Source organism: Silene latifolia, chromosome 1 (assembly GCF_048544455.1).
Source record: "Silene latifolia isolate original U9 population chromosome 1, ASM4854445v1, whole genome shotgun sequence".
Classification (NCBI taxonomy): Eukaryota; Viridiplantae; Streptophyta; class Magnoliopsida; order Caryophyllales; family Caryophyllaceae; genus Silene; species Silene latifolia.
This window is the reverse complement of record NC_133526.1, coordinates 151,087,687-151,103,120: the sequence shown is the minus strand read 5'-3', so window position 1 is coordinate 151,103,120 and position 15,434 is coordinate 151,087,687. Positions and strand designations below refer to the sequence as shown.

The 15,434-nt window shown below is 40.1% G+C and overlaps 1 protein-coding gene across 1 annotated transcript; it reads right to left on the bottom strand.

Moving 5' to 3' along the window:
• Positions 1-932: 932 nt before the first annotated feature.
• LOC141658148 (uncharacterized) lies at positions 933-9,765 on the bottom strand. The gene is made up of 6 exons (XM_074465372.1): positions 9,534-9,765; positions 8,782-9,425; positions 7,708-7,833; positions 7,562-7,648; positions 1,809-2,192; positions 933-1,343 (listed from the first exon to the last, which is right to left on the bottom strand). Exons 1-6 carry the CDS (start codon positions 9,763-9,765, stop codon positions 933-935), a joined length of 1,884 nt encoding a protein of 627 aa, XP_074321473.1.
• Positions 9,766-15,434: the final 5,669 nt, after the last annotated feature.

The window sequence follows — 15,434 nt, the reverse complement described above, 5'->3', positions numbered from 1 at the left end:
CGACCCGGTACTTGAGTTGTGGTGCCATTGCCACCCGGTTAGCTGAGCGGTTAACTACCTTTGAGGCCTCTTTGACCCTCACACCTATGGTCCCAATTGTGCCCACCTTAGATAAAGATTACTTCATCGACCAGAAATGGTTGAGGACTTTGGAGGGTGGTGGGTTAGCTTGGAGGGTGTGGGGCATGAGTTGGATAAAACTCCCTAACCCAGAGCATCTCCCTGTGACTGAGCCTTTGACATCAGTGGTGGTTGCATCGGACTCTAATGATGATGAGGCTGCCCTACCCGGCAGTACTACCTTATAGATGATGATCTTTTAGAGGTGATGGCGGAGCCGACCAAGGGAGACCAGGCTAGACCTAAGGATCAGATACTTAGAGTGGGTAGAGGTCCTAGACGGGTGAGAGAGAGGGTTGGTGAGACTCAGCCTATACAGCCTATGCCTCCACAATACCAGTATCCCAATTACCCTTGTTCCTTTAGCCCCGCGATGCAAATGAGTGAGCTCACATAGAAGGTATCCAACACGTTGACACTCCAGAACCTTCATGAGATGACATATCTGCAGGGCATTGGGACCGACCTGGCCCAACTAGTGTGGTGGAGGGGTGTCGGGGATGATAGTGGAGTTTTCCACTCTTATGGAGTAGACTCGGCTACATGGGGGAGCCTAAGAGTTATCCTTTCGGTTGTCTAGCGCCATGGCGAGTAGGAGGAGACTCAGGTACGGGAGCTACCACAGGGGAGGGTACAGTTGGAGCCGACATATCTAGTGGAGGAGGAGTAGATAAGGAGATGGAAGAGGATCGAGGTGGCAACCTCGAGTGATTTTTTTTTGTAACATGTGAGCTTTATATTATATCAAATATCAAACAGAATACAATCCAGTTTTCCTTACAACTTTAGAATACTCATGGCTATTACATACATCAAAGACTAATGTTAATCAGTCGTAGCCAATCACGATCTCCCAGCCGAGAAGTATTGCCTATGTTCTGGACAAGTCTTACCCTCATCTGCTGCACGATCCCATTGATAATCTTCTCAGGAATTCTGACTTTAAACTCCAATCGACAGACATTCCTCTTACGCCAAACTGCAGACCAATATGCCATCTTCACCATTCTGTATACTTTCCTCTGAAGTTTTGAATAACCAGTATAGGGGCCAGAAATATGTAAAAGGAGCCATTTATCAAGCCCTGCAGTAATCTTAGAACTGAAAGCACAATCAGAAAAAAGATGCGCAACAGATTCCTCATATGATTCACAAAGGACACATCTATCAGTCATACTCAGGCCAAGTCGATACAACTTTATTCTAGTGTTTAAGGCATGTATCTGAATCAATCAACCAATCACAGAATGCTTTGGAATAATCCAATTATCCCACACCTCTTTGTACCAATGGACAGGGGGTGTGAACCCTGAGTCCATTGATAACCCACACCTACAGAGTACCCGGCCACCAGGTGAGGCAACCCACTGAGTACCCTGAAAACTAGCAACTAACTTATCCCTTACTTTGCAAATATTTCTCCAGTTCCAATTGGAATCTAGAGGAGGCTGATAATCATCTCAATTGGCACCTTTCAAGTAGATATGATCAATCAATAACACCCAAAGTCTATCTGCTTTAGTATATATCCAGTTCACTAGCTTGCCCACACTTGCCATATTCCACACCCCTGCTTCCTTGATACCCAAACCCCCTTCATTCTAACTACAACAAACATTGTGCCATTCAACCAAAGGAGATCTGCTATACTCAGATGTTCCACTCTATAGAAAGTTTCTACAAATTGCCTCAATCCTCTTGACTACTCCTTTTGGGATTAAGAAAATAGATGCCCAATAGTTATGCAATATATTGATCACAACATTGATAAGAATGATCCTACCAGCATAACTCAATTTCTTGGCTTCTATCCCCCTGATCTTTGTTACAATCCTCTCAATAAGAATATTATAGTCCATTCTTGACAATCTCCCAGGTTGAATAGGGACACCCAAATATTTGAAAGGTAGTTTCCCTTCAAAAAAACCTGAAACCTGGACTATATCTTGCTTTAAACAATCAGCCACTCCATTAAAGACAACCTTAGACTTAGAAGCATTGACACTAAGCCCTAAAGTAGCAGAGAAAGTGGCTAAAACCCTGACAACAAGCATAATAGAGCTAACACCCTCCTTACAAAACATGAGTATGTCATCATCAAAAAGCAGATGAGTCAACTTCAACCTCGAGTGATTGTTTCTTCGTGTTGTTGTTGGTTATTAGACTTGTGACATTTGTTTTCTTTTGTTTCCTCGTACCTTGGATTTGTTTGGTTTGTAACTGGCCATAAGGCCGTATTTTGTCGGACTGTTTGGACTCGTAGTGCAGGTGAAAGATACCGGGATGGAATCCCGGAGTTTGGTTAAGATTCTTTGCTTGTGTTGATGTTGCAAAAAATGGGGAAACTTGACTAGTGGATACTCGATCGAGTGCCCCTCACTCTATCGAGTACCTACTGGATGCGGCCTAGACAGTGTATTGATCTCTTGGTACTCGATCGAGTGCACCTTACTCGATCGAGTAGCCAACTCCGGACTCGATCGAGTGCCCTAAACTCGAACGAGTTACCCATGTTAACCTCATACCCCAATTTTTAGACCTTGTGAGAGGAGTTGGATGCTTGTACCTTGGGCCGTTTTAATAGTTATGTTAATTTCATGAGATGCCATGTTTCGCGCTAGATAACCGTCTTTCTAAATGATGATTAAGGTGTGAATGATAATCTCGAACTTGATATATGTTACGTATTCATGTTAAAAAATAAGTAATCAATTTTCATATACATTTCGTTTTACGCCGCTGCGTTTCATGAACTCGTTTATCGTTTGTTTTCTGAACTCTATGCACATGTATACAAATTATCTAAGTAATGTCAATGAGGTGCTATGATAGTTGTTGATCTAAACGTATGTTAAAGTTGTTTCGTAATGTCAGGATTGTATGGAGTTATCTTTTCGTATAATGTTTGTATCTCTTCTTGAAGGTAAACTTCGGGGACGAAGTTCTTTTTTAAGAGGGGAAGAGTATTGTCGCGTGAAGAAAAATGACAAATTATGACAAAAATATCACATTTTAAGTATTTTGTTGGTAAAGTTCACCGTATTGTTGTACTCCATTTTAGGTTGTTTAACTATTTTGTTTGCTTAAAATTTAAACTTTGAACGTTAGCTATGTAAAGGTAATACACGTGGATGTTAAGTGAATTGTTAAGTAATTGAATTGTTATATTGTTGAGTAATATAAATGATTTAAATCAGTAATATAGGTGTTGTGGAAATAGTCTAAAATGAATGTTAATTTGTTTATTGTATAAGTGGTTGATAATTTACTGAACCTTGGTGGTTAGTAACTAATTGCTATCAATGATCAATTGCTAGATGGGTAAATAGAATAGTTGTATCAGGTGAGTATGATGTGTATGATGTATGGAATCGTGCAATGTTAAAATTTGGTTAGTAAGGTAGAAGTAACGGTTGTGTTAGTGTCTTCTCGCGTATAATGCATGTTTGATGACTCGATAGGAGGTCGTATTGGATGGTGTGTTGCTAAGGTAGATGATGATGATGATGGGTGGTATATGGGAACAGTGACGCTTCTCCTTGTCGGGGCGATGGTTGTCGGTTGCTTTAGTTCACATTACACCTTGTCTCGTGGGAGGTTGATGAGTTGGAGTTCAGGGATAATGTTATTTTTAAGGGGGGAAGACTGTAATACCCGTCCTTTTAGGGACCCGTTGACTGACCTTAGACACCTGTCTAGACCTTTGGAAACCTTACGAGTTAACCTTGTGAAGTAGTAACCCTTTGAGTTTAGAAGGCTCGATCTAGTGGAGGCTACTCGATCGACTAGCTCAGTCACTCAATTGAGTAGAGGCCACTCGATCGAGTAAGTAATATACTCGATCAAGTAACTGGAGTTCAGCGGTAAAATATATATCGCGATATCGTGAAACCAAAATCATTTCATTTCTTTTATCCTAAACCTAGATGCCGTCACCTCTCTATCCCTTTACCTATATTCATCCTTTTGGAGCTTTAGTTGAGACACCATGGGGATGGGAAGCATGAGTCAGGTAGCAGTCTTGTCGCCGGAATGCTATGTATAGGTATGTTGTCACCATCACCATCATCATCGTTTTCTTTAGTTCTGTTTATGGTTGTAGTAGTATTAATAGTTCGCCATACTGTTTATAATAGGTGGTTGTGGTGGTTGCTTGTCATCTTGTGGTTGTATGCGGTGTTGCTGCGGATTGCTAGAGGTAGGTTTTCCTACTCCGTACTGTAGGTTGTTTAGTGTGTTTTTTGTGGTTCTGATTGTATTAGTATTGTGATTGGTAGTGTGGATTGATTGTAGTTGGTTGTTATATGTTTGTCTGTGGTTCGCGAAGCGCGTCCTCGGCTGAGTGGAGTCAGTTGCAAGAGTGGCTTCACGCCCTTGATTTGCCCTCTGTGGAACCCGCCACTGAAGGGGATGTGCACATTAAGGAACTTGGGTTTTCGCTCGGAATTGATGAGCGGGGATTTGGTGGGTACGCCTGCGGTCTCCCATCTGCGGCGAGGATTACTGGTTGCAATTGGTAATTTGGCAGGACTGGACATTCGGTCAGTCAGAGGAGTGTGGCTGATTGGAGAAGGTGATGGGTGTATGTTTGTTTGCATATACTCCTTTTGTGTTCCTTCAGTTACTGACCTTGTGTGGTCTTGTTTGTGTTTTCTTCTTGTGTTGTGTCTGCCGTGATCCATTATGGTGAGCAGTCAGTCTTGGCAGGTTGATATATGAATCTTAGCTGGTTGTTTGGAGGGACAAGTCAACCACAAGTCATAGCAAAGATAGAATCACGTAATCGATAGATGTCACGAGTTGTATCTTTTCTTTTGTTGTTAACGTGTAAAATATCTTAATTGTTCTTTTATCGATACTTGATATTTACTGTTCCTCGGGCAACCGAGATGGTAACGCCCTTATCTACTGGGGAAGATCTTGTTAAGGCTCTTTGGTAGATGGGGGTGTTACACTATCAATCTCTTCTTGTGACATAGCTATGGATACATCTCTCTTTGGTGCCATTTGGGTTCTAATAAGAATAAAGAAGAAATATAAGTTTCCGTTCTAAAGAAGTTTGTGGCATAAGGTAGAAGATAAAAATTCCTGCATACAAAAGAATGTGTGATTGGTCGAGCTGGCCTTGCCCGACGAACCACCGTGACACACCGACACCACGACCTCTCACGGCCTTCCTCTTCCTTTTCCGAAATTATTTATTCTTGATACATTTTTAGTCTTTAAGTCACGCAATCTCATAATTTTATGCACAAGTTCAGGGCAACACATACCACATATCTCTAGAGATAAAATTTTACTAAACATGTAATTCATGTATATGCAACCAATTCATATAAAGATGCAATAACTCATGATTAATATTTCTCCATCCTATGCCATTTACGATATGTCAACAAAATTTTCATGCGTAATCATTCTACGAGTTAAAACAAGCTCAAAAACAATTTTCAACCACTGTACTGCCATCATATAGGCCACATTCCTACTACCCTTCCTCCATCTCAAAATTTATTACCTTTTGTTCTCATCCTCCAAATAAAATTTAGTACCTTTCACAACTTCAAGACACAATTAGACCCTTAAGGTAAAGCATCCACGCTAACTATCCTTCTCTCTCTTTAACCTTCCTCGAGGTGACCGGCTCAAAACTGAAAAGGGCCAGATTAAGGACGTCTCCCTAACCTAAAAGAGGGCTCCTAAACAGTTTCTACCATGAGTTTATTTTATTAGACTCATCCTAAGTTCATTAAATTCATTTGTTTAGGCCTTAGGAACGTTCACTTTGATACCACTTTGTAACACCCCCATTTATTTAAGAGCCTTTAGCAAGACATTCCCAAATAAATATAGGTGTGACCATCTCAGTTGCTTGAGGTAGTAAGTATAAAAGACAAACAATTACCAAAGTAATTTAAGACGATATAAATTAAAGTGCCTCAAGAGGTTTTATTACAAAATTCCAACGAGATAATTAAATATTACAAAGTACGTTGAAAACAACTGTAGCGGAAATAAAGTAACTAGTGTCTGAATAAATTAAGGCGATCTCTAGACTCAAGTGATAATCTCGTCCGAAGCTCTCCCTTTAAGCATCCAACACTTCTCACAAGCTAACCTGAAATCAATCTACTCCCAAATATTTGGTTCATCATAGTTTTTCACGAATACACAGTCAACCACGAGGTTGAGTAGGATAACTAAACAACAATAATAATACGATAACCTGCGTTACGATATAATCAAGAAACTCAAACCAAGACCTTCACATACACGGCTCAACCGCGTGCCACGTCACATGCCAAAACCGAACACAACACAACTGACACCACACGGTGTACTGCTCAGGTCCATGGCACCCTCTGAACACCGCCGTGCCTGGCCGACCAAAACTGTACAGGACCACGTCTCTTCCATATCCCCGTGCCTGACCGACCAAATAATCTCAAAGCATTACCAATCCTTTTTCACAATACCAACCAACAATATAGAACCAACCAACAACGATAACCATATGATTATGAGATACGCAAGGCAACAATTATATCAACATGCTCAACACAACAATTATGACGATATGCTCAAGACAACAATTACAATAAATCCATCTTTAACCATCATTAATTACTAAATATCATAGTTGAGTAGTTAACCCACCTTTAGCAAAAAGCTTCTCAAACAATCAAATAATCAAAAGGCCTCTTCCACAAAATCCCCACCTAAACAAACAATTAAATTATATATAATCATTAACTAATCTTCTTAATGAATTTAAGATGTAAACTACCCAAAACAGTCCCGCAAAAATCGTCACAAACACTCCCCCCATTCCACGGTTGATCCGATGATGGTCAAACCCGTCGGTCAACATCCCCCTCCACAGTCACGGTGGTCAATGGCTCAAGGGTACGGGTCAAGGTGAATGTAAATAATTAATGTGAGGCGATAAAATAACTTACCACAAATAATTTGCGCGAGATGAAAAATCCTCCTTAGGGTTGTCTCACAAAAGCTCTCCTCACAATTATGTATGAGTTTTTGAAGTGGAATAATTATGATGGTAAGGCATAGGGTAGGTATATATTAATTGGTAGGTGAAGGTGGAAAATTCTAAGAAGGTGCTTTTAATATTAAACTAATGAAAATATCTAGTGCATAGATAACATCCAAACCACATATCACCTCCCCCATATACTCGGTCCAACCGTGTGCTACACGGTCCAACCCAACCGTGTCCAATCACGATCCAACACCCAACTCCGTCTTATTTGTTTATTTTGTTTTTCTTTTCTTTTTACGAAAACAACTTGTTATTTATTCACATCTTAAATTATAAATTATTAATTAAAAATGCGGAGTATTACACTTCTCCTCTGAATCAAATTCAGTTTGTCAGGATATTACATTTCACATCCTAGCAATTATGTGCAGACTGATATACCTGCACTTCTGCATAGATAAAACATAGACAGCATAAGTTATCAGGAGCAATCCCTAGTTGATCCAGTTTATCCTTCAGTCTTAGAGCCTTACGCATGAGTAGCCAGCCAATGAATTTATGTTAGGTAGGGTAGTTCGATGCCTCACATTCCTGTACCACACAACAGTAGGTCTAGGACTCCTCAACCAGTAATAACAGCCCTTGACTGAGTATGTCTCATTGCCTACCATCCACTCATTCCCCTGGAACCCTTCTTTAATTTGATCACGAACCTGACAAATTTTATTCCAATGCCAACTTACATTGGAGGAAGGAGTATAACATATATATATGTGGTGGACCCATTGGACCCATAACTTCTCTGTTTACCCACCAACCACCAGACAAGGTTCCCTATGGTAGCAATATTCAATTCATGACTCAATTTCAGGCCCAAACCCCCTTCTTTCATGAGGACACAAACCCACTCCCAAGCAATAAGAGGAGATCTATTATATGCAAAGGAGCCTTCCCATAGAAAGTTCATACAAATGGAATCCACTATCTTCATTACTACCTTAGATAGGATAAATATAGAAGCTCAGTACCCATATAAAGTACTGGACTAAGACTAGTTTCTCTGCATATGAAAATCTATTGGCACCCATGCTTCAGATTCTGGACACTATTTTGTCAGTTAGAACAGCACAATCCTGCTTCTTCAGTCTGCCTGCAGTAATAGGTACTCCTAGATATTTGAAGGGGAGGCAACCCTCTTTGATTCTAGAAACACATAATATCCATTGCATGTTATTTATCCACTCCATTAAAATATGCACAAGACTTCTGACGGTTCATTTTGAGCCTAAAAGCCCGAGAAAAGGAGCAGAAACATCTGAGCAACACCATCATGGATTGTGCATCTCCCTTGCTAAACAGAAGCAAGTCATCGGCAAACATTAAATGAGTGAGCTTCATTTGTTTACACAAGGGTTGGCATTGAAACTCAAGCTTATCAGTAGTGCAAAGGATAATCCTACTAAGGTACTCAATACAAAATGTAAAGAGAAAAGAAGAGACATAATCCCCTTGTCTTAAACCCCTCTTCCCATGTAAAAAGCCATAAATCCCTCTTAGAGCAATAGAGAAGGAAGAAGAGGTTTACAGGTCATAACCAGGTTTTTAAAGGACTTAGGAAAATTGAAGGTAGTTAATAACTCTTCCACAAAATGCCAACTAACTGGATCATATGCTTTGATTAAGTCCATCTTAAACATGCATCTAGGAGAGTAGCCAGATCTATTATACAGCCTCACAAGATCTTGGTATACAAGAATATTTTCTATGATACTTCTCCCCTTGATAAAGCCACCCTGGTTAAGGCTAATCAAGTCTGGTAACATACTAGCCAATCTAGTACAAAGAAGCTTGGAAATACACTTGTAAAGGACATTGCAGCAGGCAATGGGCCTAAACCGTGTAACAGAGGTAGGCATTTGGCACTTGGGTACTAGAGTTAGGATAGTAGTATTTAGTTGTTTGAGAATTTTACCAAATTGAATAACATTCAACACAGCTTCACATACTTCTTCACCGATGACACCCAAAGAGGCCTTATAAAATGCACTATTATATCCATCTGGACCAGGAGCCTTGTGATTAGGAATTGAGAAAATTACAGCTTTTATATCATCTTTGGTTACAAATCTAAGCAAGGCAGTCCAGTGCTCAGCATTGCAAATCTTCCCTTGTCTGATAATAATTTGATTAATAGGAGTAGTAGTTTCAGAGGTACTTAATAAATCCTTGTAATACTCAAGGAAAGCATCTTGAATGCCTTGAGGGTCAACATACTCAACACCATATTTATCCTTGATAGTGATGACTTGATTCCTTACAAAGTTAATTTTAATGACACCATGAAAATATTTGGTATTTGCATCACCATCTTGCAGTCATTCCACCTTAGCTTTTTGTTTTAAGAAGGATTCACAAGCATGCTTAAGCTCTTTATATTCCTGCAGAGCTTCCTTCTCCTTGTCAAGCCAGTATACATCAGTAGAATTAGTGCTAATGCTAATTTGTACATATTCTAAATTCTTCAAGGCAATAGGCGTGGTTTTTTCAATATCAACAAAATAATCCTTATTAAATTGTCTCAAATGTTGCTTTAGATGCTTTAACTTGGTGACTACTCTAAACATTTTGGTTCCAGTAACCTCCATAGACTACCAAGTGTGAAGTTGCCCAATGTAATGAGGAGATTTATCCCACATATTGGAATATTTAAATTGTAACACCCCCATACACCAAGGTGCCTTACCAAGACCACCCAATGCATGAAAATGCTACCATCTCGGTTACCCGAGGATATGAATATCAAATAGACCATAAAAGAACGTACTTTAATAGATAATTTTAAGTGATTACATAACAAAACCAATTGTAAAGTAAAGTACAACCATTCTAAAACCAAACTACAACTAAAGTAACAAAATTATTGTGACAACACAGCAGAAGACTACTATCAGACTCGTGGCAACTCCATCCCCAGCTAATCCCGTGCGCATCCACAGTATACCTGCTAGACAACTCCCTCACCACCCCCGAATGGATCACCACTGTTTTTAAACATTTAAACGGGGTTAGTTACTGATTACACAAAAACAATTCAACCGAAACAATACACAATCACTCAATCTCCATCATAACTCCATACACCTGACTACACATTAAAGTGTGTAGTCCTGCCAGGATACTCGTCGCAACAAGTATTCGACACCGCCAGTGGGGGACCGCAACCGTTCCCACCTAAGCCCCGCTCATCTCATCCGAGCGATAACCCATGATCCTAAATGTGCACATCCCCTATGTGGCAGGTTCCATAGAGGGAGAACATGGGCGTGAAGCCACTCCCGCAAGTGACTCAACTCAGCCGAGGACACACCTCGAGAACCACAAACAAACAATCACAACCAACTATACAATCAACAATTACCAATTTCCAATTCCAATACGATATAAATCAACAACAATAAATAACCATTAACAACACTATGTAATCAATAACCGAGTAGGGAAACCCTACCTGAAAAAGCAATCACCAAGATCGTCAAAATCAGCTAATCAGAAAGTTCCTCTACGAAATCGCCTCCTACAAATATACAATCATACAATCACCATCTAGCATCAAAATACTCTCAAAACCCCCAAATTACCCAATTAGGGTTTCAACCAATATGAAAAAAAACAACATAAAAACTATACTAGGATCTTACCTACAATGCGACGGTCTCAACGGCGTAAAGAACTCAACGATCCGACGACTCTAGCCCTTAGGATTTGATAGCAATCTGAGAGAGGAGAGCTACGTAACCTTGTTTTCTCTTTTGTGAAACTTATAATGAAGTAAGAGTGAAAAACAAATGACAAAATATTTTTTTATAACCTTCTCGTGTTGCTATCAAAACCCGACAAATAACCCGTAAAAACACACTTACTCGATCGAGTACATCACTTACTCGATCGAGTGCCCCATACTCGATCTAGTAACCCACTTACTCGATTGAGTACCCATAAGCAGAACATTGCCTCGTAATCCAAACATACTTACTCGACAGAGTAAGCCTCACTCGATAGAGTACTCAAAGACATAGAAAACCATAGTATTACAGTCTTCCCTCCTTAAAAAGTACTTCATCCCCGAAGTTCAACTCGTACTCAAAAACAAAACATACTAACTCAAACACGACATAACAACGCAACTAAAACTCAAACAAAACTCCCGATCACAACTCAAACCGACTCAAAACGACTACTAACTGTGCAAAGACTAACATAAAACCATACCAAAACCTTATGCAATCCACAAACGCCGCTAGCTCCATACACTTCCAAATACCATCCACAAACGGCGCTAGCTTCGTCTCACTACATATTATCCACTAGAAAATCCAATATCAAGACACTCATAAACATCAAATGGAATGTTACATTCTACCACCCTTAAAAGGAACTTCGTCCTCGAAGTTTACTTCCACTCATAACATCATCATCCAACTGTCAACACTATTGAACTCATAAACATCATCATCCAACTGTTAACACTATCGAAGTATTCTCACACTCCTAAACATCACACTACTACAAGCACGACCGTGACCTTTAATAAAATCAACCACAACAAAGATCCATCCTTTATGCTACACTAACACTCTACTTCCAATTACACTACAACATGTTTAACCTTCAAACTCTCTTTATCGCATCCTACTCCTCTTAAGATAAATGCTACGTCCTCGTAACTCACTAACACTAGATCCTTAGTTGTATCTTCTCATCACCACCGCATGTGGAAGATAATCGTCAATAACCTCAACACCTACAACCATTCCTATATCCAGGTCTCTCTTCCTCTAACAGTCCTCATTCCCCAATTCATTCTGCACTCCATCTAATCTATACCATAAAATCCTCAGCAAAATCACCACACCAACTCTTCAACATTACCGCAAAATGACCTACCCCTGTAGACACGCGCTTATCTCCATAATCATAATTCACGATCCACAATTGTTACACACACTCCCACTAGATCCTCAAGCTCTCCCTTTTATTACCACAACTTAACATGATACTAATTTCCAACACCCTATACTCACTGTCCCAATAAAAGATTATGAACCACGTGCAGGTTCCAGATCAGTACAAAACATGTTCCACAAATCAGTTGCCATTACTATGTCAACCAATGCCTCCTCTAAAAGAACATCACAAGTACTCCAACCACCTCTCGCAATTGTGTCCCATCAATAGGATATCACTATACCATGACAACAACGGAACATACACAACTGTCTTCCATATCATACTCTACCCTCACTCCCAAGCTGAAACTGGTAAGAAACATCAATAAACAAAACAACCGTCTATCTGTGCAAACTGAAACTCGCAGGAAACAGCAGTAAACAAAACAACAATCTACGTATAACTGGTATGCGTATCGTAATCATCCCTCCTACTCCACCACAACCGATGACGACATCACAACACCTCCACCAATAGCCGCACCGCAGCGCGAAAATACCCGCATCAGCACACGCAAAATCGTGCCCGGATCACCACCCGAGGCACAACAACCACATCGATAGTCATCGTAACTTACACAATTCCCATGAACACTGACTCAGTATCACTTCCCTGACAAGAAAACTTACTCAAAACCGCTTTACTAGATCACAACGCAACATATTACACAGAATAAATAGATAAGAACCTCAGGAATATCAGCCATACCATTACCCGTAATAAACATATATCATGAATACACATACAAGTATAACTAGCCATGCCAGATCACCCAAACTATCACTTTTGAATATCATTCCCCTAGGTTACCGTACCCAACATATATTACAGAACATTCAGATAACAACTTTATAACTATCACACCATACCACTTCTCGTGAGGTCAGAACCTCACCCAAACATTTATACACATCATAGACCCGTAATCACATCCAACTAGTCAATCCTGATCATGTAAGTTACCACTTGATAAAGTCTATCTCTCGCCCAAGCTTAACTCGCATGCCCCTCATAACACATTCTCCCATTCGCATAACCATCACTTCCTGCCAACTATAACCATACCGCTAATACTCCACTACTAGCAACCACCTCCTATAACCACATCCTATACTTCCTCACAAGTCACAACCGTACATATTAATCCGACCTCTACAAAATCAACCTCTTTAGAATCGCTATCTTTCTTAACTATCATCACCCTTAACCGGTAGTGACAACACCACAACACCACCACTGTTCGTATAAAAAATCTCTTACACTCACCTCTAAATATAACAGTTTCTTTCCTATCTTCGGTTAACATCCCAAAGGTTGAACATTAAGTCTATCAACAAACATTATCTGAACATTCATCCCATTTCTATCCTTAATTGTATCGTCACCTAACTTTCCACCAAAATCTCATATCGTGCAGATACTCTACCAACTTCTTACTCCCTTAATTCCTCGAAACTCATGACTAACATGTTGTCCTGAAACTCCTATATAACCATTAACTCCCACCCTCATGATAGTATCATACATCTCGACGATTCCTTACTTCTATATCACATAACTCCGGTCAACATTCTCCTAGTTTACTCCCCTTATTCTTTTCTTTTTACACTCGACAAAATCAATTAACAATTCAACTCCTTATTCCTTCTAACTAACTCTTTAGTAATCCGGTTACCTTTTCGTTGCTCCAAAACTCAAATTCCATTACTTCATATCGGTACCTTCTCACTCTTTCTTACCATGGGTCCTCTCTCATCATTCTACTCACTCACAATTGCTACTCAGAAACCAAGACTCATTTCATACCGTTAATTGCCCAAGGAAATCACACACTAGTTTTACCTCTTAATAAACCAAATTCCCCAAACTCACTCACTATCTACAAATCCACGTCACGACATAACTCAATCTAAGCTCTTTATACACCATTCTTTTCCATCTATCTACAACGACCTTTCCATTACATATATTCTTAACCAACCCAGTTATAACTACCTTCATAATCCTTAAACATCCCAAGTTGCTACTATCCACAATCTTCCTTTCCATTATATGTTCCTTACAATTATATCACTCCTTGCTCATATACACTTACCTTTACATTACTCAAATTCGCAATTATATCACTCACCACGTCTCACAAAACATGCTCCATGCCTCAATAAGCTATTTAACCTCCCTTTTTCTTTTTCCACCATCCATCACAACCACATATAATTCATGTCCTCCCCACCACACTCATACTCATCATAAGGTACTACTCTTACATCATAAGATTGGGTAACTTAAGCATCAAGACCAACACATATGTAAAACAATGCATAAAGAAGCAAAATAACACCCTTGAATTAAATATAATATGCGACGAAGTCAAAAGATAAGCATATTATCCAAAACAGGGGTCACTAGAAAGAGTACAGCCTACTCGATCGAGTAGGTGAAGGTCAGAATAAAGTACAATAAATTTCCAGGGCTACTCGATCGAGTAAGCGGTACTCGATCGAGTAACAGGAGGTGCTGTAACACCCCCATATACCGAGGAGCCTTAACTAGACCTTCCTTAGAATATAAGGGCATTACCATCTCGGTTGTCCGAGGTAAGTAATCATCAAAAGTCGATAAAAGAACAATTATAGATAAATTACAAGTGTTACAACCAACTAACAAAATAAAGATACAACTCGTCAGCTACACACTATCTCTATCAGGACTCGTGCTGACTCATCCCTGCCAGGACTCCAGCTATCGACCACATCAACACCTGCTAAGACTGACTGCTCACCATAAGGGATCACGGCAGACACATAAACAAACAAAACAACCACACAAGGTCAACAACTGAGGTAAGACACAACACAACCATCAACAATCGTCAACACAACATGAACACAACCAGTCACACACAATCATACCCACTCCAATCAATCTCCGTCATCGACTGTCCACTGGACCAACCCTGCCAGTGGGGGACCACAACCATTCCCACCTAAGCCCCGCTCATCATACCGAGCGATAACCTTGTCCCATTAATGTGCACATCCCCTCCCGTGGCGGGTTCCACGGAGGGCGAAACTAGGGCGTGAAGCCACTCCCGCAAGTGACTCCACTCAGCTGAGGACGCACCTCAGAAACCATAGACAAATAATCACAGACACCTGCAATACAACAACACCCAACAAACTGTATACACCAATCGATTACCGCATATACGCTGCCACACAAACACAACAACAACACAACAACCACGACACAATAACCGATACACTAGACCATCCACAGGAACTGAGTAGGCGAACCTACCTTTAAG